Source organism: Enhydra lutris, unplaced genomic scaffold, assembly GCF_002288905.1.
Source record: "Enhydra lutris kenyoni isolate GAN:26980312 unplaced genomic scaffold, ASM228890v2 scaffoldscaffold28, whole genome shotgun sequence".
Lineage (NCBI taxonomy): Eukaryota > Metazoa > Chordata > Mammalia > Carnivora > Mustelidae > Enhydra > Enhydra lutris.
In genome coordinates, this window is record NW_019154112.1 from 20224163 (window position 1) to 20250104 (window position 25942).

At 36.5% G+C, this 25942-nt stretch overlaps 1 protein-coding gene and 1 pseudogene across 1 annotated transcript in view; one reads left to right on the top strand and one right to left on the bottom strand.

Annotated features, from left to right (window-relative positions):
• Nucleotides 1-1356: 1356 nt before the first annotated feature.
• LOC111152147 (zinc finger protein 451) overlaps nt 1357-25942 on the bottom strand; it is a 101378-nt gene continuing 76792 nt past the window's right edge. The window contains exons 14-15 of the mRNA XM_022510500.1: nt 17824-17892; nt 1357-3212 (exon numbers count right to left, since the gene is read on the bottom strand). Of these exons, the coding sequence (XP_022366208.1) occupies nt 3166-3212; nt 17824-17892 (116 nt within the window). The 3' untranslated portion in view covers nt 1357-3165. The remainder of the gene's footprint in view (nt 3213-17823; nt 17893-25942) is intronic.
• LOC111152148 lies at nt 14812-16019 on the top strand (annotated as a pseudogene).

A 25942-nucleotide genomic window follows, 5' to 3' on the forward strand; every position in this document is an offset into this window, starting at 1 on the left:
CGGGGCTTGATCTCAGGACCCCAAGATCATGACCTGAGCAGAAGGCAGAGGCTTTAACCCACTGAGCCACCCAGGTGCCCCGGTAGGCTGTGGTTATTACTCAGTGACGACTTCACTTATTTTCTCCCACTGCCCATAATCCACGGCAAAACCAAAGGCATTAAAAAATCTGTCGATGAGGGAGAAAAGTTTCCTTTATGGCACAGGTAACATTCAAGTACAGCTCCTTGCAGTCTGTACTTGCCTGATCCTGTCTTGTTGCCAGCCCCTTTCCTGAGGTGGAAATAATGAAAGCCTGGACACCACCACTGAAGCTTACAGGGGAAGGAAAGCTATCCTACCTTTCTCTTTCACACCCAATTTATTTAAATCTCCTGTTAATTAAAAAACATGCGGCAAGTCACTAGGGCAGATAATACAAAGGTCAGTAAAAGTGGTACAGGATTGGGAGTACAGATTTAGGTACTTAGAAACTTGTGCTTTGCTCTCATGTCATTATAGCCATGCGCCTCATAGTGCAGGGATGAGAATGTACAGGGCACATAAAATGACAGATAATAACAGTTTAAAGCTGAATCATAACCTTTAATCTGAGATCAAAGCCATTTAAATACTTGAACAGAGATGAGTTTGGATTCCAGTTCCCTCTGAACTTAATCTACATACTAATAAACTATTTTTGAAGGGGATTATTTGACCTCATTAAATATATTTTGTCGTCATCACGACACAGACTTGGAATCCAAAGACATGTTGTGAATGGTTTGAAAGTCTATCGTGTAATTTTAGAATCATCCTGGACTCTTTCTCTCTCCAGTCCTATAGATGCTACCCTTAAGTAAATCCCTTCAGCTCTACTTTTAAAATATACTAGGATTCTTCTCCCCAGTTCCACTGTTAACACTCTGGTCCCAACACCATCAATTTTCACCTGGCTACTGCTCCACCTTCCTATCTGGTCTTTCTCCTTCTACTCTTGCATCTGGTGCATATGTTCTCAATATAGTAACTACAGATAATCCTTCCAAAAAAGCGAAGATCACACCACTCAGTCTCAGAAACACAATCTTCCCTTCTCTATTTGCCTACATTAGTTACCAACATTGGATATACTTATAATAGTGGATAACACTCTATCCAACCCTCTCCCCCGCTGTCATGTGTTCCATAAAGGAATGTGAGCTTTGCTTTGCTCACAGGTATATCCCCAGTGCTTAGAACAGTCACTGGCACATGGTTAAGTACTCAATAAATACTTTGTGAGGGAGTGAATGAATGAATAAATGAATGATGTAATGAAAAGATATGCATCTTTATCAATGTTGGAAACATTTACTTTTGATAATAATCCATTTACCTTTCTGTAATATCATCCACTGAATACCTTAGTGTCCAAATTAAGTTCAAATTATGAAATAATTTTAAAATGATTTTTAATTACTTAACAAGTAGAAATACAATCAGTGACAATTATTAATGAAAACAGTAAACAACCCAATTATTGTTTTTTTAAGGGTCATGATGAAATATCCCTTTAGTGACATATAAAAAACTTCATTTACTCTCTACCATACACACCACAAAAGCTTAACAGAACATCAGTGTATATCATACATGTGTGAGGTACCTCTAGCAAAGAGGTGTTGATTTCTCTTTCCCACATCTGCTTCACCCCTCTTCTTTCTGGATCATCCTTTCTCTGCTCCTCACTATTGAGCAAGATCCTGGAGATGTCTGTAAGCTCCAGCTCATGACTACCTCCTAAAATCCTGCCTGATGACTTTAACATACAAATTAAAAGTATAATGTGGTCGTTTTGGAAAAATGGTAAATTCTCAACCAACAGGTCTGTCTACTTAAAAAAAAAAAAATGCAAGCAGGTAGGACAGAACTGACATCGTAAGAAATAAAAACACAAACTGGTTTCCAATGTGGATTGGAAAGATTATAGTAATAGAACAAACAAACAGTAATGCTATTTCACACTAAAATATCAAGGTGCAGAGAAAGAAAATTCTAGCCATGATTTTTTTTTTGTCTTAAAGACAAATTCATATTTATAGAAAAATTTAAGTCTGGTATGTAATTACTACTTAAAATCTTTAGGGAAGACTTTGTGCACATGCACAAAGATAGTATGGCAAGCCCTTCTTCGTCTTCTATTTATGTAATGTTTTTTATTCTTCACAATGGAGCCTGACCATTTAAAAACTAAATGTATAATACCAAATGTAGGAAGCTGACGGTTTAATTAATAATTAAAATGAAGACACTTCCAATGAAATAAAAATTTTAAAGGTTAAGGAAGATTACTCCTGAGTAGACCATCAACATTATTTTTTGGAAGAATATTATGTTTACACAAATATATATAAAAAAGGACTGTTGTTATTAAAAATACATTTAATTATATGCAAACATTTTGACATCATTCCCTTTAAACTATAGATAATACAAGTCACATGAAAGTCTAAACAGGTTAAAGGAATGGAAAAGGTTTCAATAATTTCAAAGAAATTAGGGTTTTTTGTTTTGTTTTGTTTTTAATTACAGGAATGTGGTGCTCCAGTTACAGCAGGATAATACAGCTGAGTGAAACCCACAAAGAACATTGCCCAGTAAAAGTTTTTAATCTGTTTCCATGATCAGTTTCCATTACTCTCTTCTAATAATCATAAAGAAAGATCTCAAAGGTATTCTATATTAGTGTCACATAAGAAATAGAATTTACAGAAAAACTGAGCTAAGACAGCTTTATTTATATTCATTTTCACTCCTAAAAAAATAAACTAGAATCATCTGTACAGTACAAATAAAATTAAACAACTAATGTTATTTGGGAAACATATAAACAATAGTCAAGAGCCTCTCTATTTTTTAGTTCTTTTAACCTAAATATATAAATTCAAAGTTAACTGGAAAACTGTGATAACTATATTAGAATACATGATTTGTATCTGCATTAACATGTATTCTATTCTTCTGTACATCTTGCAAAATAGCACAAAAATACAAAGCAAATATCAGATGCAAAAGCAAAAAAACCATGTTTCCAAATATATTTGTACCAACAGATTTCTGGTCTCCTTTAGAAAACAAACTCAAGAATTGATTATCCTGAGTCTCTTCAAGGCCACTTGATGTTGTGTGGTAATAACTTTACAATTACATTTCCTCAAGACTTCTTCTAATAGCTTCTTCTAATTCCACATCTGCATTAACAAAACAGAGAATTTTAATATTTAGGGCAGAAAGCTAATAAACATGCTTTATGTAAATCTCATCAACTACATCTGTCTTTTCAAGAAAGGAAGGAAATACAAAGTTGAGAAACCTAGGATAACTTGGCAGTTTCTTCATAAAAGTTGAGTGTTTCAAAATAATGAGAATCTGGATATAACCTCAGATTGAATTATAATATGAGCTTACTAAGGAACTTGCAAGTTATTTCCAGTTAGGGACAAAAGTCAACAAACTTTTGATATCACTGACAATCACTTAAGGCAATGCATATAAGGCTTAAAATAGAAATAGAGAGGCAAAAGCATGAAATGCCAAAATCTCACAGGCATTAAAAATTTCTTCTTAAGCTTTCTAGCATCTCAGGTAAAGAGTGAAACTCATAGCTATATAATGTCTTGAGAAGCATATAATATATGCATTCATTTAACAAATATTTATCGCATGCCCACTGTATACCAGGCAAAGGAATACAATAGTAAACAAGAATGACATTCTTGGGTTTACAAGTGGTTTCTCCATTTCCTGGCCTTCACCAGCTTCTCACACCAGATTTATTTCATCCCATCCAGTCCAAAGTCTCTCAGAGGCTCCTTGGTTCACGGGTACCAGTGATTTCTCTAAGATGCAGCTACACCTTCCTCTCAGCTGGGATACTGTGTTATGTTTCTGTAATTTAAAATACTACAGGCTAGTATACACTGTATGTTAAATTAAAGCTAGATTCTAGGTCAGGGAGTTGCCCTAAGATGAATTCTAGGGATGAGGAAACACAAAGAAAAGCCAAGATGCTCTTAGCAAAGAAAAACAAGATGATAAGACTTGTAAAAAATACGAAAACTTATTTATAAAGTTATAATAATTAAGACTATGGTACCAGTTTCTAGAAGATAATACAAGGGAATAGCTTTATGACCTTAGTGTAGGGAAATATTTATTAAACAGAATTTTAAAAAATATTATGGAAAACTGGTAATTTGGAATCTATTAAAATTACTTTTATCCATTAAAAGACACCATTAAATGAGTAAAAAGGCAAGACATACAGTGGGAGAAAATATCTGCAATACATGAACTTGTACCCTGAAAGAACTAAAAAATTTTCAACTCCCAAAAATCAGTTAAAAAAATCCAAAAGAGGGGCTGCCTGGGTGGCTCAGTGGGTTAAGCCTCTGCCTTCAGCTCAGGTCATGATCTCAGGGTCCTGGGATCGAGTCCCACATCGGGCTCTCTGCTAGGCAGGAAGCCTGCTTCCCCCTCTCTCTCTCTCTCTACTTGTGATCTCTCTCTGTCAAATAAATAAAATCTTAAAAAAAAAAAATCCAAAAGAAACTGTTAAGAATTTTGAAAAGGCACAGATGTAATGGTCAATAAGCCTTATTCATCAGAAAAACATAAATTAAAACCACACACAAAAAATAACCGTATATACCCATCACTAGCTAAAATTAAAAGACTAATTTAAATGACTGGTGAAAATGTAAATCAATAGGAACTCACATATACTACTGGGACCAAGAAAAAAACCTGGCAAAACCACTTTGAAAGAACAATTTGGCATTACCTACTAAACTTGAACATGAGTAAGCCCACTCCTAGGTATATATTCTCAGAAATATGCATATATGTTCATTAAGAGATATGTATGAGAATGTTCACAGTAGCATTATCTACAATAGACAAAAAGTACAAAGCAAATGTCTATAAATAATAGATGAATTGTGTAGGTATTAGAAATGAAGAAACCAAAGCTACATGCTAACATCTGGATGAATCTATAAAACAATGTTGTTTAAAAGGCATCCAGGGGTGTCTGGGTGGCACAGTTGGTTAAGTGTCCAACTCTTGGTTTTAGCTCAGGTCATGATCTCAGGGCCTCAAGACGGAGCCCCATGGTGGGCTCCGTGCTCAGCATGGAGTCTGCCTGGAACTGTCTCTCTTGGTCTCTCTCAAATAAATAAATAAATCTTAAAAAAAAAAAAAAGGCATCCAGACATAAAAGAATACAGACCATTCTCGTGCTTTCCAATATGATAGATACTGACTCTATGTGGCTATTTATATTTAAATCAATAAAAATTAAGATTCAAGATTTAGTTTTTCAGTTAAGCCACATTCAAGTGCTTAACAGTTATACATGACTATTAGCAACCAGGTACAGATACAGAATTATTTTCATCATGACAGAAAATTCTTCTGGACAGTGATGAGTCTGTATGATTCAATTTAAATAAAATTCAAAATCAAGCACTATTAAACTAGTATTTCAAGACATGATAGTGGCCACTGACAATCGGGAAGGAGTGTAGGGGAAGTAAATGGAAGAGGGAGTGAGGGGGATACTTCTAAGGTACTGGTTGTTATGATTGAATTATGTTCCCCCCAAAACATATGTCCAAATCCCTATTACCTATGAATGTGATCTAATCTGAAAAGAGGGTCTTTGCAGGTGTAATCCATTTAAGATGAGGTCACTAGGTTGAGCCCTAATCCAACACAACTGGTGTCCCTATAAGAAAGAAATGCCATGTAAGACACACAGGTAGAAGAAGATGGTCACATGATGATGGAGGCAGAGATTAGAGTGGTACATCTATAAGCCAAGGAGTGCATATGATTGTCTGTTAATAACTAGAAGCTAGGAGAGGGAAAATGGCCCTACAGACAAGAAAACTTCAGTTTTCTAATCTCTAAACACATGAGACAGTAAATTTCTGTTGTTTTGAGCCATCTAGTTTGTAGCATGTAATTATGGGAGCCCTAGCAAATTAATGTGTTGGTGATATCCTATTTCTTTAACCTGAGGGATGGTTACCAGCTTTGCGAGATGTTTTGTACAACTTTTGTGTGCGTTATACAATACACATATGCACATATAGAACTAAACACTGGAGAATACCAGCATATAAATTGGGAGGAAGAGGATCAAGTGAAGTATTCTAGAGTCCTTTTATTGTTGCATAAGGGCAGACATTTTGGAGGTATATATGAGTCTTTAAATTATATTTTAAAAAAGATTTATCCATTCATCCTTAAATCTATGAAAACGTAATTTTTCTAAAATTGTTTTCTGCTGGGGCACCTGGGTGGCTCAGTGGGTTAAAGCCTCTGCCTTCAGCTCAGATCATGATCTCAGGGTCCTGGATCGAGCCTCACATCAGGCTCTCTGCTCAGCAGGGAGTCTGCTTCCTCCTCTCTCTCTCTGCCTGCCTCTCTGCCTACTTGTGATTTGTCACTCTCTCTGTCAAATAAATAAATAAAACCTTTAAAAAAAATAAAAAATAAAATTGGGGTGCCTGGGTGGCTCAGTGGGTTAAAGCCTCTGCCTTCGGCTCTAGTCATGATCCCAGAGTCCTGGGATCAAGCCCCACATCGGGCTCTCTGCTCGGCAGGGAGCCTGCTTCCCCCTCTCTCTCTCTGCCTGCCTCTCTGCCTAACTTGTGATCTCTGCCTGTCAAATAAATAAATAAAATCTTTTTAAAAAATAAAATTGTTTTCTGCTAATTCCAACAGCTTGTTAATCTTGGGGGTTAGTTTCAATTGCCTGGTCTTCCTCTTGACGGTTTAGTTACATTTCTTTTTCCTTTTTTGATGTATATGGATGTTGTGGATATATATTACAGATTCTTTTGATTCTGTTATTTTTATCTGAGGAATGTTTTGTTTTTGTTTTTGTTTTTAGCAGTTACCTTGCTAGACCTATACTCCAAACTCTGCCTCTCCACAGCAGGTAACAGCTAAAATTGCTTACTCCTTTTACTTCCCAGCTGTTGTTTTTCATTGAGAATCTTAGATCCTCTCCTTTGTATGCACAATTCAGAAGTCCACTAAGAGTTTGTAGATTTGGGAAATCCTGTCTTCTATTACTTTGTTGTTCCTTCTGGGATACCTTTCTTTCAAAATCTCCCCTCCCCCAGCTTCACTTCCTAGCGGCTATGACTGATAACAAACTCTGTCTATGATGCCTTAAGCCACAGAGTTTGGTTTTCTGCATGAAGTTCTATTACCTTCCCAAAAGGATTGATGAATGCCCTGACGCAACAAAACCATAAACCTGCACATTGAACCCTGTGCAGTTTGTTTCTTTTGGTGATCAGCTTCTGTCCTGTCTCTACCTAATTTTTATTGCTCTCCAGTGCCATAAAATAGTTTATAATTGTTGTCTATTTGGAGGGTTAATCCAATATAAGTTACACTATTATTAGAAGTGGAACTATTTAATTGGTTTTTGTTTTTATCATCTTTTTTTTTTTTTAAGATTTTATTTATTTATTTGAAAGAGAGGCAGTGAGAGAGAGCATGAGCGAGGAGAAGGTCAGAGGGAGAAGCAGACTCCCCGTGGAGCTGGGAGCCCAATGCGGGATTCGATCCCGGTAGTCCGGGATCATGACCCAAGCCGAAAGCAGTCGTCCAACCAACTGAGCCACCCAGGCATCCCTGTTTTTATCATCTTTTAATTGCCAAATTTAATTCCTAGAAGTTCACTATAGACAGTATTTTTGTATGCATTTCTGTTATTTTATTTTTAGTTTTCTCTTTTAATTCTTTTAACTGGTTTGTAAGTTGTATACTTAGTTTCCAGGTTTTGTGGTTATATTGGCATTTTACCACTTTTCTTTTTTAAAGATTTTATTTATTTATTTGACAGAGATCACAAGTAGGCAGAGAGGCAGGCAGAGCAAGAGGAGGAAGCAGGCTCCCTGCTGAGCAGAGAGTCTGATGTGGGGCTCAATCCCAGGACTTTGGGATCATGACTTGAGCTGAAGGCAGAGGATTTAATCCACTGAGCCACCCAGGTGCCCCAGCAGAAAACAATTTTAGAAAAATTACGTTTTCATAGATTTAAGGATGAATGGATAAGAAATCTCAACAGAGAAATCAATCTGTTTTTAAAAAAACAACTCAATGAAAATTCTAGAACTCAGAAATATATTTGAACTGGAAAATTCACTCAGCTCAACAATGGAGAAGGAAGGGGAAAAAATTAGTAAACTTGATGACTGAACAACAGAAATTATTGAACAAGGGGGCGCCTGGGTGGCTCAGTTGGTTAAGTCTGATTTTGGCTCAAGTCCTGATCTCAGGGTCCTTCAATGGAGCCCTGCATCGAGATCCATGCTCAGTGGGAAGTCTGCTTGTCCCTCTGCCCCTGCTCCATTTGTGCTCTCTCTCCCAAATAAATGAACCTTAAAAAAATAATAATCCAACAGAGAAAGAAGATTGGAAGAAAAGAACACACCTCTGGATAAATTTAAGAGACCTAACATATGTATAACTAGAGTCAAAAAAGAAAAGAACAGAGACCAAGTGGGGCAGAAAATTGTGAAGAAATAATGGGTGGAAATTTCTAAAATTGGGGAAACAGGGGTGCCTGGCTGGCTGAGTCAGTGGAGCACTTGACTCTTAATCTTGGGGTTGTGAGTTCAAGCCTGATGCTGGGTATAGATATTACTTAAAAACATCTTTAATATTGGGGGGGAACATAATTACAAGGAGCTAAGAAAACTCCAAGGAGGATATAAATACAAAGATAACTGCATCTAGGGGGATTATCGAGAACTGCTTAAATCCAAGGACGAAGTAGAAATACTGAAAGGAGCAACAGGAAAAAAATGACACATTACATACAGGGAAACAATAGTACAAATTATGGTGACTTCTCATGACAAATAATGGAGGCCAGAAGACAATGGAATGACACCTTAAAGTGCCGAAAGGAAAAAATATTTGTCAACTAGAATTCTTTTTTTTTTTAAAGATTTTATTTTTTTATTTGCCAGAGAGAGAGCAAGAGAGTGTGAGAGCTCAAGCAGGGGAAGTGGCAGACAGAGGGAGAAGCAGGCTCCCTGGGAGGGACTCGATCCCCAGGACCCTGGGATCATGACCTAAGCCAAAGGCAGATGCCTAACCGGCTGAGCCACCTAAGCGTCCCGTCAACTAGAATTCTAATGCTAAAGAAAACATTCTTCAAAATTCAAGGAAAAATAAAGATTATCTTCATATAAGCAAAAAAGAATATACATCACTAGCAAAACGTGTATCACAAAAAAAATTTAAAAAAAAATCCTTTTGGCTGAAGGAAGAAAAATGACACTAGAAGGAAACTCTAATCTTTTGGAAAGAATGAAGTTTACTGAAAATGGCGCTGTGAATAAATATAAAAGGGTATGTGCTTTTTCTTTTCTTTCTTTAAAATTCATAGCACTGGGGCGCCTGGGTGGCTCAATGGGTTAAGCCTCTGCCTTTGGCTAAGGTCATGATCTCATCGTCCTGGGATGGAGGTCTGCATCAGGCTCTCTGCTCAGCAGGAAGCCTGCTTCCCCTCCCCAATCTGCCTGCCTACTTGTGATCTCTCTTTCTGTCAAATAAATATAATAAAATCTTTAAAAAATAAATAAAATAAAATTCACAGCCCTGTTTAAAGTAAAAAAAAAACCATTTTCTGGTAGAATTTATAATACATGTAGATGTAATACAAACGGCAACTATAGTAGAGAGACTTGGGGCAGGACATAAACTAACCTATGGCATTGGAAGGTTTCTACATTTTTTTTTTTAAAGATTTTATTTATTTATTTGTCAGAGAGAGAGCACAAGCAGGCAGAGTGGCAGGCACAGGCAGAGAGAGAAGCACGCTCCCCGCTGGACAAGGAGCCCAATGCGGGACTCAATCCCAGAACCTTGGGACCACAATCCCAGCCGAAGGCAGTGGCTTAACCGACTGAGCCACCTAGGTGTCCCGGAAGGTTCCTACATTTTAGATAAAGTGGAGTATAGTAGCACTCAATACACTATAAAAAGCAAAAACTATACATTGTAATCTAGAGCAACCATAAAAATTAATACAAAGGGCTAAAAGCCCATAGACCTATTAAAAGCAAAAACTGGGATGCATAGTGGCTCAGTAGGTTAAGCATCTGCCTTTGGCTCAGGTCATGATCCCAGGGGTCCTGGGATTGAACCCACGTTAGGCTCCTTGCTCAGCACGGAGCCTACTTTTCCCTCTGCTGCTCCTCCTGCTTGTGCTCTCTCCCTCCCTCTCTTTCAATCTTAAAGAATAATAAATACACAAACAAATAAGTAAGATAGTAAAAACTAAATACACACAATACAGTAAAATATAGTACTATAATAATCCAAAAGAAGGAACGAAAGTAGGAACTAAAAGATAAAAGAGAGGACAAAGAGAAAACAAAATGGCAGACAAGAATTCAACCATGTGGGCGCCTGGGTGGCTCAGTGGGTTAAGCCGCTGCCTTCAGCTCAGGTCATGATCTCAGGGTCCTGGGATCGAGTCCCGCATCGGGCTCTCTGCTCAGCAGGGATCCTGCTTCCCTCTCTCTCTCTGCCTGCCTCTCCATCTACTTGTGATCTCTGTCAAATAACTAAATAAAATCTTTAAAAAATAAAAAAAAAGAATTCAACCATGTACGAAATTACATTAAATATTAAGAGACTAAATAATCCATTCTTTAAAAGTAGAGATTGTTACAGTAAATCAAAAAGTAAGATCAAACTTCATGGTGTCTATAAGAAATGTACCTCTCCCTCTCCCAATGCCTCTTACCTCCACCCATATGCTCACTCTTTCTCAAAAATAAATAAAATCTTTAAAAAGAAATTTCATGATTAAAGGTGTTACCAGAGATAACATTTCATAATGATAAATGTGTCAATTCATTAGGAAGACACATCAGAAATACAGAATTTTCCAATTAAAAACAGAACTTCAAAATATAAAAGTATAAACAGAATTAAAGAAAAATATAATCCACAATCACTGATGAAGAATTCATTATCCCTACTGCAATACCTGATAGATCACCTAGAGTAAAATAAATGAGTACAGATAAAGATTTGATATCAACCACCTTGGCCTAATTGACATTTATAAAGTATTCTACACAATAAACACAGAAAACACATTTTTTTCAAGTGAATATGTAATGTTTACCAAGACAGACTACATGTTGGCTGATAAAAATCTCAATAAATTTAAAAAGATTAAAGTTTTACAGAGTATATTCTCTTACCATAACAGAATTAAATTAGAAATGAATAATAAGACATTCAAATATTTGGAAACTACACAATATACTCCTAAAGAGCCAACAGATGAAAGAAGAAAATCCAAGGAAAATTAAAATATTTCAAATTGAAATATCTTTCACTTTCAAACAGCAAAAATACAAGATGTGAAAATTCATGGAACATGGTAAAAGTAGAGGACTGACAAAGTTGTCTGTGGGCCAAACCCAGGCCAAAGACAATTTTTGTAAATAGTTTTATTGGACATATCCACAAGCATTTGTTTATGTGTTGTGTATGGCTGTTTTCACACTATAAGCTTAAGCTGAGTAACTGTAACAGAGACAATGTGAACTACAAAGTCTAAAATACTTACCACCCAGTTTTACGGGAAAAGCCTGTTGACCCTGGCTTAGAGGGAAATTTACACCTTTAAATGTTTATAAATGTATAAATTTAAACCTTTAAATTTAAATTTAATGTATTTTCTCTTCCTTATGGTTTTCTTAATATTTTTATCTGTTGATTACTTTATTGTAAAAATACAGTATATAACACATGTAACATACAAAATATGTATTGACTATTTTTTAAAAGAATAATTTGAGAGAGAGAGAGAGAGGGAGAGCAAGCGCATGCACAAGTAGGGGAAGGGGCAGAGAAAGAGGGAGAGGCAGACTGTCCCCTAAGCAGAGAGCCTGCCGTGGAGCTCAATTCCAGGACCTCAAGATCATGAGCTGAGCTGCAGACAGACACTTAACCAACTGAGCCACCTAAATGCCCGTGTATTGACTATTTTTTGTTTTATTTACTGTTTGTTTATTTTTAGAGAGAGAAAGAGTGAGCATGTGTGAACTGGGGGAAGGGCAGAGGAAGAGAAATCCAAACAGACTCTGAGCTGAGTGTAGAGCCCAATGCAGGGCTCAATCCCAGAACCCTAAGCTCATGACCTGAACCAAAATCAAGAGTTGGACACTTAATCAGCTGAGCCACCCAGGTGCCCCTACAAAATATGTATTAATAAACAATTTGTTATTGGAGGCTTCTAGTCAATAGTGGGCTATTAGTAATTAAGTTTTTAATTACTGTGGGTGTGTCACTGTTCCAACCCCATGCTGTTTAAAGGTCAACTATAGTTTGGAAAAGTAAACAAAAGGACGACTGTAGCCTTCAACAAAACCACAGTCTGGGGAAGAGAGAGAATATGATTTCCAGAGGTTCTACCGTATTTGCATGCCCAGTTTTCAACAACAAAACACAAAGAATACAAAGAAACAGAATGTATGGCCCATTTAAAGGGGAAAAAAATGAGTTAAACTGTCCCTGAGAAAACCTAGACATTGGACTTACTAGACTAAGACTTTAAACCAACTGTTTTAAATATGTCCTTTTTTTCTTAAAATATTTTATTTATATTTTTTAAATTTATTTATTTATTGTATTTATTTATTTTATCTATTTATTTATTTTTAAAGATTTATTTATTTATTTGACAGAGATCACAAGTAGGCAGAGAGGCAGGCAGAGAGAGAGGAAGGGAAGCAGGCTCCCCGCTGAACAGAGAGCCTGATGAGGGGCTTGATCCCGGGACTCTGGGATCATGACCTGAGCCAAAGGCAGAGGCTTTAACCCACTGAGCCACCCAGGCTGTTTTATTTATATATATATATAAATATATATACATATATTTATATATATATATATTTTTAAAATATGTTCTAAGAGCTAAAGTAAACCACAGACAAAGAACTAAAGGAAACCAGGAAAACAATGTGTGAACAAAATGAGAATATCAATAAAGAGACAGAAATTATGAAAAGCCACCAAATAGAAATTCTGGAGCTGAAAAGTGCAACTAAAATCAAGAATTCATTACGGGAGTTTAACAAATTTAAACAAACAGAAGAAAGAATCAGCAAACTTGAAGACAGGACAAGTTATCCAGTTTGAAGATAAGAAAGAAAAATGGAAAAAAGCAAGCAGAAGTTAAAGGACTGGTGGAGTACCATCAAATGCAGTAAGATATGCATTATGGGAGTCCAGAAGAAGAAGAAAGGGACAGAATGAATATTTTAAGAAATAATGGTCAATAAATGTCCCAAATTTGATGAAAGATATGAATCTACACACCTAAGAAGCTCAACAAACTCCAGGAAGAAACTGAAAGTGATCCACGCTGAGACACATTACAGTCAGCATCAAAAGCCAAAAATAACAAAAGCAGCAAGAGAGAAGCAACTCATCATGTGTAAGAGATTCTCAGTAAGATTAATAGCTTATTTTTCATCAAACCAGATACCAGAAGGCAGTGAGATGACATAGTTAAAGAGCTGAAAAAAACCCTTGTAAATCAAGAATTCTACGTCCAGCAAAATCAGTCTTCAAGAATGGAGAAATGAAGACCTCCCCAGATAAACAAAAGTAAGGGAGAGTCTGTTACTAGTCTTGCCTTTTAAGAAATGCTAAACGAATCCTCAGGTTGAAATGAAAGAACATTAGATAATAACTGAAAGCTATATGAAGAAATAAATAGGGTGCCTGGGTGGCTCAGTGGGTTAAGCCTCTGCCTTCAACTCAGGTCATGATCTCAGGGTCCTGGGATCGAGTCCCACATCGGGCTCTCTGCTCTGCAGGGAGTCTGCTTCCTCCTCCCTCTCTCTCTGCCTGCCTCTCTGTCTACTTGTGATCTCTGTCTGTCAAATAAATAAATAAAATCTTTAAAAAATAAATAAATAAATAATATTTGTGGGAATTTTGTCTGCCTTCATTTCACTCTCTTTGAAAGAGAGGTAATTACAGTAGAATAAGAAAGAACTCAATAATAGGAATTAGAATACTTACACATGATTCATGCCCCATCATTTTAAGATTATGAATCTGGAGGCAAACTACTTAAGGTTTAGAAGACTTGTTATGATTAGAGTTTTCTCTTACCCTGTCTTTGTTCTTTAAACTGGCAACAATATGTTTTACTATTTATAAGATTAAGTATATGATGACTGCTATTATCTGAAGAAACTCTTAGGCAAATCACTGACATTTATAGAAAGATGGTTTTGCAATGGCAACCACCCACATACTGCTGGTCTTTTTTCTTTTTTAGTGGATTGAGTGAAGATACCTCTAAGAAGCCATTCTCCAGAACAGTCCTTAGATGCAGATAACAGTGAATAATAGTAATGATGATGATTAGAATCACAATAACAGCAGCAGCAACCAATATATGTACTGTTTACCATGTACCAAATTATTCTAGTAAGACAGGTATACTAGTATTCCAAGTTTTTAAAATGAAGAAGCTGACACACACTGAAGTTAAAGGACTTGACCAACATTACATAACTCATAAGTAGCAGAGCTGAGTTTTAACCAAGACAGTCTGAGTCCAAAGTCTGCACTCTATATCACCACACTATGTGTCCTCTATTTCCCCTGTCCAGTATACAAAATAGATTACAGAGGATCTTTATGATTGGCATGGGTAGTCAGTATTAATCTACAGAGAAAAAAAAAAAAGAACGAAACAAATCATGGTGGTGGGAGGGGAGGGGATATAAGGGAAGTAACCATTCCTCAAGGCAAGAGTCACAAACAGATTTATCCTGCCTTTTGCTACCATTTGTCAGGCATTTATGTGTTGTGTTGGAAAGGAAAGAATGAAAAGAGACTTCAGTTATTTAGCTTTACAACCAGGGCCCGGCAGAATGGCTTCTGCGAAGAAGGGTGGCGAGAAGAGCCATTGTGCCATTGATGAGGTAGTGACCAGAGAATACACCATCGACATTCACAATTGCATCAACGGAGTGTTTTAAGAAGCGTGCCCCCTGGGCACTCAAAGAGATCCAGAAATTTGCCATGAAGGAGATGGGAACTCCAGATGTGCACATTGACACCTGGCTCAACAAAGATGTCTGGGCCAAAGGAATAAGGAATGTTCCATACCATATCCATATGCGGTTGTCCAGAAAACGTAATGAGGATAAGATTCACCAAACAAGCTCTACACACTGTCACCTATGAACCTGTCACCAATTTCAAAAATCTACAGTTAATATGGATGAGAACTAATCACTGATTGTCAAATAAAGGTATAAAACTGGAAAAAAAATTAAAACTTTTTTGAGTTTTGCTATTAGGTTTGGACTAAAATATCACTTTGCTTTCATGCTGTAGGGTCAATAAAATCACCCACTCTTCTCCCAGCCAAATTGCCTCTATCTTAATTTCTCTGATTCAGCTATAGAGAGGTGGGTCCTGGTAGCTCTAACATGTTCGGAGTTTGTTACAAGTTTACTCTTCAACAAACAATTATTTAGAGCCAAACACTAGGTGCTAAGTGCTATTGAAATGAAAACAACAACAAACATAATCTTATTTCTAAAGGAGATAAGACGAAAAATTTTAAATCTACTTGATATGGTATAGAGGGAGCCTTATGAATGCAGTAGTTAACTCTCTCTAAGATTGTAAATCTAGTACTGACCACCCAAAAATGTCTACAAAATGTCAGTTCTCTATGGTTCAACCTAAGAGATGATATTTGAGCTAGTTCTTACTGGGTGAAAGGGGAAAAAGAAGGGCATCAGAGGAACTGTGGAGGAGTCCTATCCCTTAACTTACGTGGAACACTGTGTGTTTCTCAAACTTATTTATATAAAGCATCCAAAAATAAAGCACACATCTAACACTTTGGTTTCTCATACCTCATAATAACTAGTTAAAAGTTTAGAGAATCTTTTCTTGAATTCTTTATAGTAATCCTTTTGCCAATCTAAAGAATCACAAAAATGCAGAAACTTCAAATCATAAAATAACCATAGATAACAAAATGTTAGAAACTCTGGTGCACATTGCATTATACTTATCTCAGATTTCCTGGGTTAGCTAGGAACCATAAAAACTGTGAAGGCTTCTAAGAGTGGTTATTTAAAAGTTATGATTTTGTGTGGCACCTTCCATGGGATTAGTCATGAGTGGCAAATAAAGGTTGCCAAGTCTACTACTTAGATGCTCAATGGTATTTAACTTTTAGTGGCCTTGATAAACAACTTAGGGGGCAGGTTATTTATTTATTTATTTAGATTTTATTTACTAAGAGAAAGTGTGTGATCATGAGCAGGAGGAGAGACAGAGGGTGAAACAGACTCCCTGCCCAGTAGGCAGCCCAACACAAGACTCGATCCCACAACCCTGTGATCACGGCCTGAGCTAAAGACAGCCGCTTAGGAAGGCAGATGCTTAACCGATGGGAGCCACCCAGGTGCCTCCCACCACCCCCCCCTTTTTTTTAACTCACAAAAGTTCTTTCACTTGTTTAACTCATCATTATGTGGCTGCTAAGCAGTGAGCTAGATCTTGAAAAACCATGTTGGGAAAACAAGTTGGTCAAAAAACTTGCTTCCAATTAGGCTGCAGATTTACTGCCAACTTTCTTTAACCACTGAATTTTGGCTATAAGAAAGAAAGATTAGAGTTTTCTACTTCATTGAGTGAAATTTCACTGCCAGATTCAAATTCCCAAACTCCTAATAACACAAGGCTTTAGTATGCTCTTAATTAAACTAATTACATTATGTGAGCGATCAAGCAAATACACAGAAAATGAATCAGCTGGGCCATTTTGTCTATGCTTGTTAAGCTACATTTTCCTCCCTATTTTCTAGTCTCCCCATTCCCACTCTCAAATCTCCAACAACAAATACATTATTGGAATGTGTATTAAGGCTTCTACTGTTGTTCTTTAATGTTAAAGGTGCCAATATAATGGTTTCAATTCTTCAGTGAAACTTAAACTAGTCTCTAAAATCATTTTGTTTTTCCCCATGGTTATTAAGAAGCAGTATGTTATGCAAAAACCAAAGTGAATAAATGGGCATACAACATAATCAAATAGTGGTACAGCCAGGAAATGACTTGATGTGAGGTTAAGACAAAAGTTCTTTTTAACCTTTGGAAGAAAATAGCTTTTCTTTTAAGAAGAAACAAAAAAATTAATTTATAGAAACAGTCCATTAATATTCACATATAAGCGCTTAACTTTTAATATTCCTAATTTAATACTACTCAAAATAAAGAAAAATTTGGAAACCAAAACCTTTTCCTAGCCCAGGTTTTGCAAACTTTTTCTGGAAAGGGTCAGGAAATATTTTAGGCTTTTTTTTTTTTTTTTTTTTTTTTTTTTTATTTGTCAGAGAGAGAGGGAGAGAGAGCAAGCACAGGCAGGCAGAATGGCAGGCAGAGGGAGAAGCAGGCTCCCCGCCAAGCAAGGAGCCCGATGTGGGACTCGATCCCAGGAGCTGGGATCATGACCTGAGCCGAAGGCAGCTGCTTAACCAACTGAGCCACCCAGGCGTCCCATATTTTAGGCTTTTGCCTCTAACTCATCTTATACGGGAAAATGCAAACTCTCCTTTAAACAAGGAAACAACGTTTTTGAAATTCTGGGGTAGGAGGGAGTAGGTGAAGATGAAGAGCAGGTGAAGAGGCAAGACAGGGAGCAATTAAAAAACACACAGATATAGTCAAAGAGAAAAAGGATTAACTTCATTAGGTTACCTTCTGTGGATCTCAATTCTTCTTCTATTGAAGTATTTTTAATACCCAGGTTATCATCACTGTCACATTCTGTAAGGCAGAATCAATAAATGCAAATGTATTTCTGAAAAAGTTATTGTGCCCTAACTTACTTATTCTCAAACAATATTTTTGATGACTTCATCCATACCCAAGCTTACTAATTACAATTCATTAGTATTATACCATTTTCCTTGTAGGTTTGCTTTTTAAAAATGCTTACCAAATACTACTTAAAACAAGGGGGGGGGGCTAATAAAATAAGTCAATTCAATTTTAGCTCTATATTCAAACTATTTGAAAATTTCATTTTAGCACACTGTTGATGAAATTCAAAATTCTATTATTTAAAAAAACTGGAAATTAAGAAAAGCTAGTTTACTTGTTTAAATCTAGCAAATAAATTCCAAAGTTTAATTTGCATGAAATCATCTTAGAAATTTTTAAGAACGGCAAGATAAAACTCTTATTTTGAAAATCATGCATTCATTGCTATAGAGACCACAGGTTTAAATTAGCAATGCCTCTTTGTGGCACAAACTCATTCACCTGACATCTTATATACTTTCATATTGAAAGACCTAAGTCTATAAAAACAACATTGACTGACCAGGTATTGCGAAAGTCACGTAAAAATTTGAATCAGTGACCAAATATTGGATTTATCACTTTAACTACATTTAAATCAATATATACACCATAGTAAGTGAATCAGGGTTTAAAAAACTGAATATAAGTCATATGGACATATTTGATTCTGTGGAACATATGTAAAAATTCAAATATACATTTAAAAATTAAAGATTTTTTAAGTGCTTATGAATGAAAACCACTATATTTCGTTTATATTTCTTTGCTGCAAAAATTTGTTTTAAGTCATCTTTTTGACTTTCTGGTTTTTTGTTTTTGTTTTTTATAATGTTATCTAAACCTATGAATTCAAGTATTTCAAGCAATGTTTTAGGGAAATAAAACATTGCACTAACAATTTGAAGAACAACAAAGTAAGCCTTAAAACATTAGGAATAAAGAGAAAGTACCCAAGGTTTCTGTTATTATAATTCAAAGTTAGTGCCAGTCAAAAGCAGCATGTCTTAACTGGACTAAACAATTCATCATTGCATACAAGGCTAAGGCAAAACTGTAGGTTTGAATCACAAAGATCAGCATGATTTTCAGTTGCAAAAATTAAGAAAGGTTTCCTTTCCCTCAAACAGTAGCCCCCTGTAGAGCAGAGAAAATCAAGAATATTCTTTCCCATTTTCATTACCTTAAAAAGAATCATATCATATAGATTTTCAGGATGGGGCCCAAAGTGACAACCTATAGATAATATCATTAACAGGCTGAAGAAACAACAGGCAGACAGACTTTTAAAATTAAGTTCAACAATTATTTTATATAATGCCTCCTGGATAGAGCATGATGCTACTTCAATCGGCCATATTTTCACAGCATAGCTAATCTTTTATATTTGGTATTAAAGATGGCCTTAAAAATTTGTGTAATTGGTATGGCTCTACGGATACCAACCATACTTAAGGCTTCCTTCCACCCATTCATTCCAAAATGAAGACATAAAGTAAAGAGATTTGACAAAGTCCTAGGTCCCGTCATGTCAAGGGAAAAAAAAAAATTCTCTTAAAGTATAGTAAAATCTGTTTTCAGTTTGAATTCACTAACTCATAACAGCCTCTGTTCAAGTTCATCCTTGCAATACCAAAGAAAAAATACTCTAGGTAAGTTAATACTTTACTTAAAGCTGCAAGGAAGATGTTTAACTACTACAGAATAAAAGCAACTTTTTAAAAACACACAAAACTGTGTTTTTAAAAAGAAAATTTTACATAAATCAAGTCAACGTTCTTCAACTAAGTTAGAAGATCTGGCTAAGTTCTGTTGTATTTAAGCACCCACAGAATTTTTCATGTAAGCAATTGTCACCAATGATCTCGTAAAAAATGGTAATGTAGAAATTCAGTCACAGAAAAGTGGGGCTGAGATAGGGGCTTCTTTTATTATGAGATGAAAGAGAATTTACTTCATAGTGCTGACAACTTTCCTTACCTATGTTTAATATAGAATCAGCAATATCAGAACCCATAATCAAATCTTTTTATTTTCTGCCCCTCCCATGCATCTTTAAATGTTATTTAAAAGACAAACAAAAATCCAATTTTTATATTTGGTATCTTTACACAAACTCTGCAATGTGATTACACTGCAGCAAAAAGTCTCTCATATTTCTCAAGGAAATGGTTAGAATCAATGATTCACATTCTCTACATCATAAAATTAGACACTTTTGTCAGTAAAAGCCTCAGCCTTAGCAGAAAATACTGATAAAAAGAAAAATACTTGCAGATAACTTATTTTAACCTTTCTGGACCTCTGCTCCCTCATCTATGAAATGGGATAACCTAACACATCCTACCTCAAAGTGTTGCAAAGAGAAATAATGTGAAAGTTATTCTTTAAACATGTTTTTAAACATCTTCAAATACTACAAATATAAAAAGTAGCTAGCATAGTGGCTGGCACATTATAGGCCTTCAATAAAGATTAGTTCCTTTTTGGGGAGTCTGGGTGGCTCAGTTGGTTAAGGGTCTAACTCTTGATTTTGGCTCAGGTCATGATCTCAGGGTTGTGTGATGAGAGCTCTGCCTTGCCTCTGACTCAGCGCTGGGCATGGAGTCTGCTTTAGATTTTCTCTCTCCCTCTGCCCCTCCCCCTTCCCTCTTTTTTTAAAAAAAAGTTTCCCTTTTATTTTTTGATCTTTTTAAAAGTAGGCTCCACGCCCAACCTGGAGCCCAACGCACGGCCTAAAATCATGACCCTGAGATCAAGACCTGAGCTGAAATTGAGCTGGATGCTTAAACAACTGAGCCACCCAGGAGCACCCCCGTCTCATCTTTAAAATACTCTAAGATTTTATTTATTTATTAAAGAGAGAGAGGGAAAGAGGGAGAGAGGGTGTGAGAGCATGCAGGGGGTAGGGGTAGGAACAGAAGGGAAGGAGACGGACAAGCAGACTCCATACTTAGTGAGGCGCCAACTTGGGGCTGGATTCCATGATCCTGAGATTATGGCCTGAACCAAAACCAGGAGTTGGTAGTTCAACCAACTGAGCCACTCGGGCACCTCTCTTCTTTAAAACATTTTAGGTGACAAGTTATATCCACATCTTTGGAATATGACTCTTGAGTTAGAATGAACATATGTATTTGTGAATAAAATGTAAAAGGTCCAAAAGAAAAACTCTACCTGGCTCCTCTGATTAGAATTACTAGAAAGGATACTAGAAAGTATCTTGACAAGTTTTAAAACGGGGAGATGTACACTATAAAACAGAAGTAATGAAGAATAAGGGGGCCAAAGGTGTAAGTTAAGGACAAATTAATAGATGCTTTAATATTTCTGCAGGGATTTATACATTTATCATAGTTGTAATAAAAATGCTCACGCTGGAATCCTGATGCTTAGGAGGAGAGAGAATTTTTGTAAGTCAAAAGCCATGACACATTCAATCTCAAACTCAGTCTAAAGGCTTACTTTGCTGCAGAAAGTAAATGATTTAGCCTAAGTCAGAGATCTAAAAAAAGCACCAGTAGTAAAGCTACTTGGCTGTTCCCTCCATGCCAAGCAAAAAAGTAATACCTTATGGCCAACTGACTGGACATTCATATATAGAATCAGCCACTCTGAATCTTTTAATCTTTACTGAGATAAACACCTCCTGAAAAAACCTTCAAATTAACTGAAAAACTGGCAATGACTAAAAATAAGGTATCACATAATCACTGATTCTCAGTGATTCCTCCTTGTTTATATAGGAAGCGCCAGTTTAATATCACCTTCTGGTCCTAATAATGGAAAATTTCTGAAAAGTTAGCAAAAAATAAGAGGTTCAGGGACGCCTGGGTGGCTCAGTCAGTTAAGCAGTGCCCTCAGCTCGGGTCGTGATCCCAAAGTGCTGGGATCGAGTCCCACGTCTAGCTTCTTGCTCAGTGGGGAGCCTGCTTCTCCCTCTGCCTGCTGCTCCCCCTGCTTGTGCACATGCTCTGACAAATAACTAAAATCTTTTAAAAATTAAAAAAAAAAAAAAAGAAAGAAAAGGTTCAAACTTCTATCATTTGTCTATGCTATTGAGATTTAAAAAAACTGGAAAATCAGCAGACTGTCTCTAAATCAATGATTAATGTAAGAGAACTTCTCACTGGATGTTACTTACAGTATGAACTTTTGTAATATCATAGAGTTTTGTGGTATGGTTTGGTAATTAGGAGCCTTGGGACTATAAGTTGCATGTGATATTGTATATACATGTCCATTTTTGAGGAAAGAAGCATAGAAAGTTTTTGTCAGATTCTCAAAAAGGTCCACAAATTCACACCCCAAACCACACAGCCTTAGGAAACTGGTTGTTAGATATTCTATCTAAGATAGGAACGCTGTGCTAATAAGCTAAAAGGAAGGAGTTATTCTGGCATTCTTACAGAAACAATGTGTATTTGTGGACATTGAGAAATCTTCTAAGTCCCAAAATATATCAAGTATCATTTCTAAAAAAACACTATTATTCTACTATTTACAAAGCCATTTGTTAGGAAAGTGATGGAATAAAGTCATCTGAAGACTGCTCTTTGATTTTCTCGTTACAAAGTTCACGACTAGGCAATCTGATGTCTTTTTTTTTTTTTTTAAGATTTTATTTATTTACTTGACAGAGAGAGATCACAAGTAGGCAGAGAGGCAGGCAGAGGCGGGAGGTGGGGTGGGGTGGTGGGAAGCAGGATCCCTGCTGAGCAGAGAGCCCAAATGACCTGAGCCGAAGGCAGAGGCTTAACCCATTGAGCCACCCAGGGGCCCCAGCAATCTGATATCTTTAAGTCTTCCATGAGGAAAAAAAATTGTCTTAAACTGAATCTGAACATACTGTGATTCAGTAAGACTTATTTTTTTGAATTTTAGAATTAGTTACAAAAGCATCTTCAAATCTAGGTGTAAATGAAATATCATGATTTAAGGACTGTACCCATCTCTGGCACTTAGTTTTGATAATTCTCATTACTTTAAGAAATGTAGTGGCTATAGCACATGAAAAGATGCTCAACATCACTAATCATTAGGGAAATGGAAATGAAAATCACAATGAGATACCACTTCACACCATTAGGATAGCTATCATCAAAAACAAACAAAACAGGGGCGCCTGGGTGGCTGAGTTGTTAAGTGTCTGCCTTCTGCTCAGGTCATGATCCCAAGATCCTGGGATCGAGCCCTGTGTTGGGCTCCCTGCTCAGTGGGAAGCCTGCTTCTCCCTCTCCCACTCCCCCTGCTTCTGTTCCCTCTCTCACTGTGTCTCTCTCTGTCAAAAAAATAAAATCTTAAAACAAACAACCAAACAAAACCTAGAAAATAACAAGTGTTAGCAGAGTGTTTTTCTACATCTTTGCTAGAACCCTTGTACACTCTTGGTAGAGTGTACAAGGTAGGGTACATCCCTACACTCTTGGTAAGGATGTAAAATGATACAGTCTCTATGGAAAACAGTGTGGAAATTCCTCAAAAAATTAAAAATAGAACTAGCTTATGATCCAGCTATTCCACTTCTGGGTATATACTCAAAAGATACAAAAGCAGGGTCTCGAAGAGATATTTATACACCTATATTCATAGCAGCATTATTCACAAGAGCTAAAAACATGGGTATAATGCCAAGTACCCATCGAGGGATAAATGGATAAGCAAAATAGAGTCTATACATATAATGGACTTTTATTCAGCCTTTTTAAAAAGGAAGGAAATTCTGACCTTTGCTAGAACATGGATGAATCTTGAGGACATTATGCTAAGTGAAACAGGCCAGCCAGAAAGAGATAAGTGCTGTATGATTTCATCTGTATGAAGTACTTAGTCAAATTTCTATAGAATGGTGTTTTTCCAGGCATAAAGAAAATGGTAGTGGAGAATTACTGTTTAATGGATATAAAGTTTCAGTTTTGCAAGATGAAAAGAGCTCTGAAAATGGATATGGTGATGGCTGCACAAAATGTAAATGTAGGTAACACCACTGAAGTACATACTTCAGAATGGTTAATTAAGATGGTAAATCTTATGTTCTGTATATTTTACCACAATAAAAACTATTGGAAAGAAAAACTAAGGAAAAAAAAAAGCAGTGGCTTGGAATACCTTCTTACAGTACTAATAATAAAAATAGCTACTACTTATTGAGCACCCACAGTACTTTTACATGCTATGCTAGATACCTTATACATATCACTAATTCTTACAACTTTATAGATATAAAAAGTGAGGGTCTGAAAAAGTTGACTAACTTGCCTGAAATCACACAGTGAAGAAGCAGCAAAGTTAGCCTTGAACCCAAAGCCCATGCCCTTCTTTATGTACTGTACGACCTCTGAATTTCACAAAAATTCAGAATAAGGTACACAGGTGTCCCCCAAAAGCAATAAATTCAAAAGAGCACTGAATACGAATGAATAATTAAAAAAACACCTAGTGTACAGGGGTACTCAGAGGGGAACAATCAGTATGTAACAATAACCTGTATCTTACCTCCAACTCTAATGTACCCATACAGACCTACTTATATGCATCTCTCATTCCAAATAAAGTTGGTAAGAGAAGCAAATCCATAATAGGTTTCACAGTGACAATTACAAAAGAGATGTTCCCCAAAGCAGCAGCATAGGAGATGGAAAAAAGGGTTGGCCTTGGGTGGCAAAGATAAAAATTTAAGTATTTTACAGGATATTAAGTAGATGTTGTTAAGGATGGGGAGAGGATGTCAAAAGAGTAAAAGAAAAAGGGATTAAAAAATAAAAAGCAACAACCAAAGATAAGCAAATAGATGACAACAAAAATTACAGAATAGGAAGATAAAATTCAGTACTAAGGCATGATATAAATATGTAAAACAGAGTCAATTTTCCTTTAAAGAGCAGAGTTGGCCTAGTAGATTAATGAGTCCTAATTTTGCAGAAGTAAATTCATCTACTGTAATTCAGTGATGACAGTGAAATTCTTCAGAATGGGTTTTCAATCAAATTGTGGCTCCAAAAATGCTCAAAGAAAAAAAAGCTAGGAGGAGAGTTGGAAAACTTAGAGCATGTAGTAAAAATGCCAAAAACAGATTTTCATTGATGTCATTCATCAATATCTCCAAATCTTAGCCATGGCTGCAAACCATGAGGATACTTAAAAATTTGTTTTCTTCTACCCACATTTATTTCAGAAATTATGAAAAAAACTCACCTGAATCCCTAGAATTACATCCTTTCTTAGATACTTGCTAGTGAAACTGAACATAAGCATACCCTTTCACTGAACAATATCAGAAAGTCAGAGAAGAGAGTGTAAATCCTGGGAATAGGACAGGAGGTACCTACTCCTCCCAAGAAATTAAAGATCTCTCAGGACTTCATTTTTGTTCCTGTCAACCTCTTAAAATCATCTTTTTTTTTTTTCCATATTATTATTTATTGCTTTCTAGTTTCACCTATAAGCAATTAGCTTTCTGAAAAAGTGAAGATGAGCTTGGTATTTTACAAGCAGTGAAAATCTGGATTCTGAGCTTTGCAAAATTGCACTAAAGTATTTCAAATCACAAACATATATTTTATATACATGAATACAGATTTTATCTAATAGGTCAGAAAAGGCTCCAGAAGGGTGCCTGGGTGGCTCAGTGGATTGGGCCTCTGCCTTCTGTTCAGGTCATGATCCCAGGGTCCTGGGATCGAGCCCCGCATCGGGCTCTCTGCTCAGTGGGGAGCCTGCTCCCCCACCCCGCCTGCCTCTCTGCCTACTTATGATCTCTCTCTCTCTGTCAAATAAATAAATAAAATCTTAAAAAAAAAAAAAAAGACTCCAGAAAATTCTAAATCCTAAAGAATAAGAGAAAAAGAGGGCACCTGGGTGGCTCAGTGGGTTGGGCCTCTGCCTTCAGCTCGGGTCATGATCTCGGGGTCCTGGGATCGGGCCCCGCATCGGGCTCTCTGCTCAGCGGTGAGCCTGCTTCCCCCTCTCTCTGCCTGCCTCTCTGCCTACTTGTGATCTCTCTGTCAAACAGATA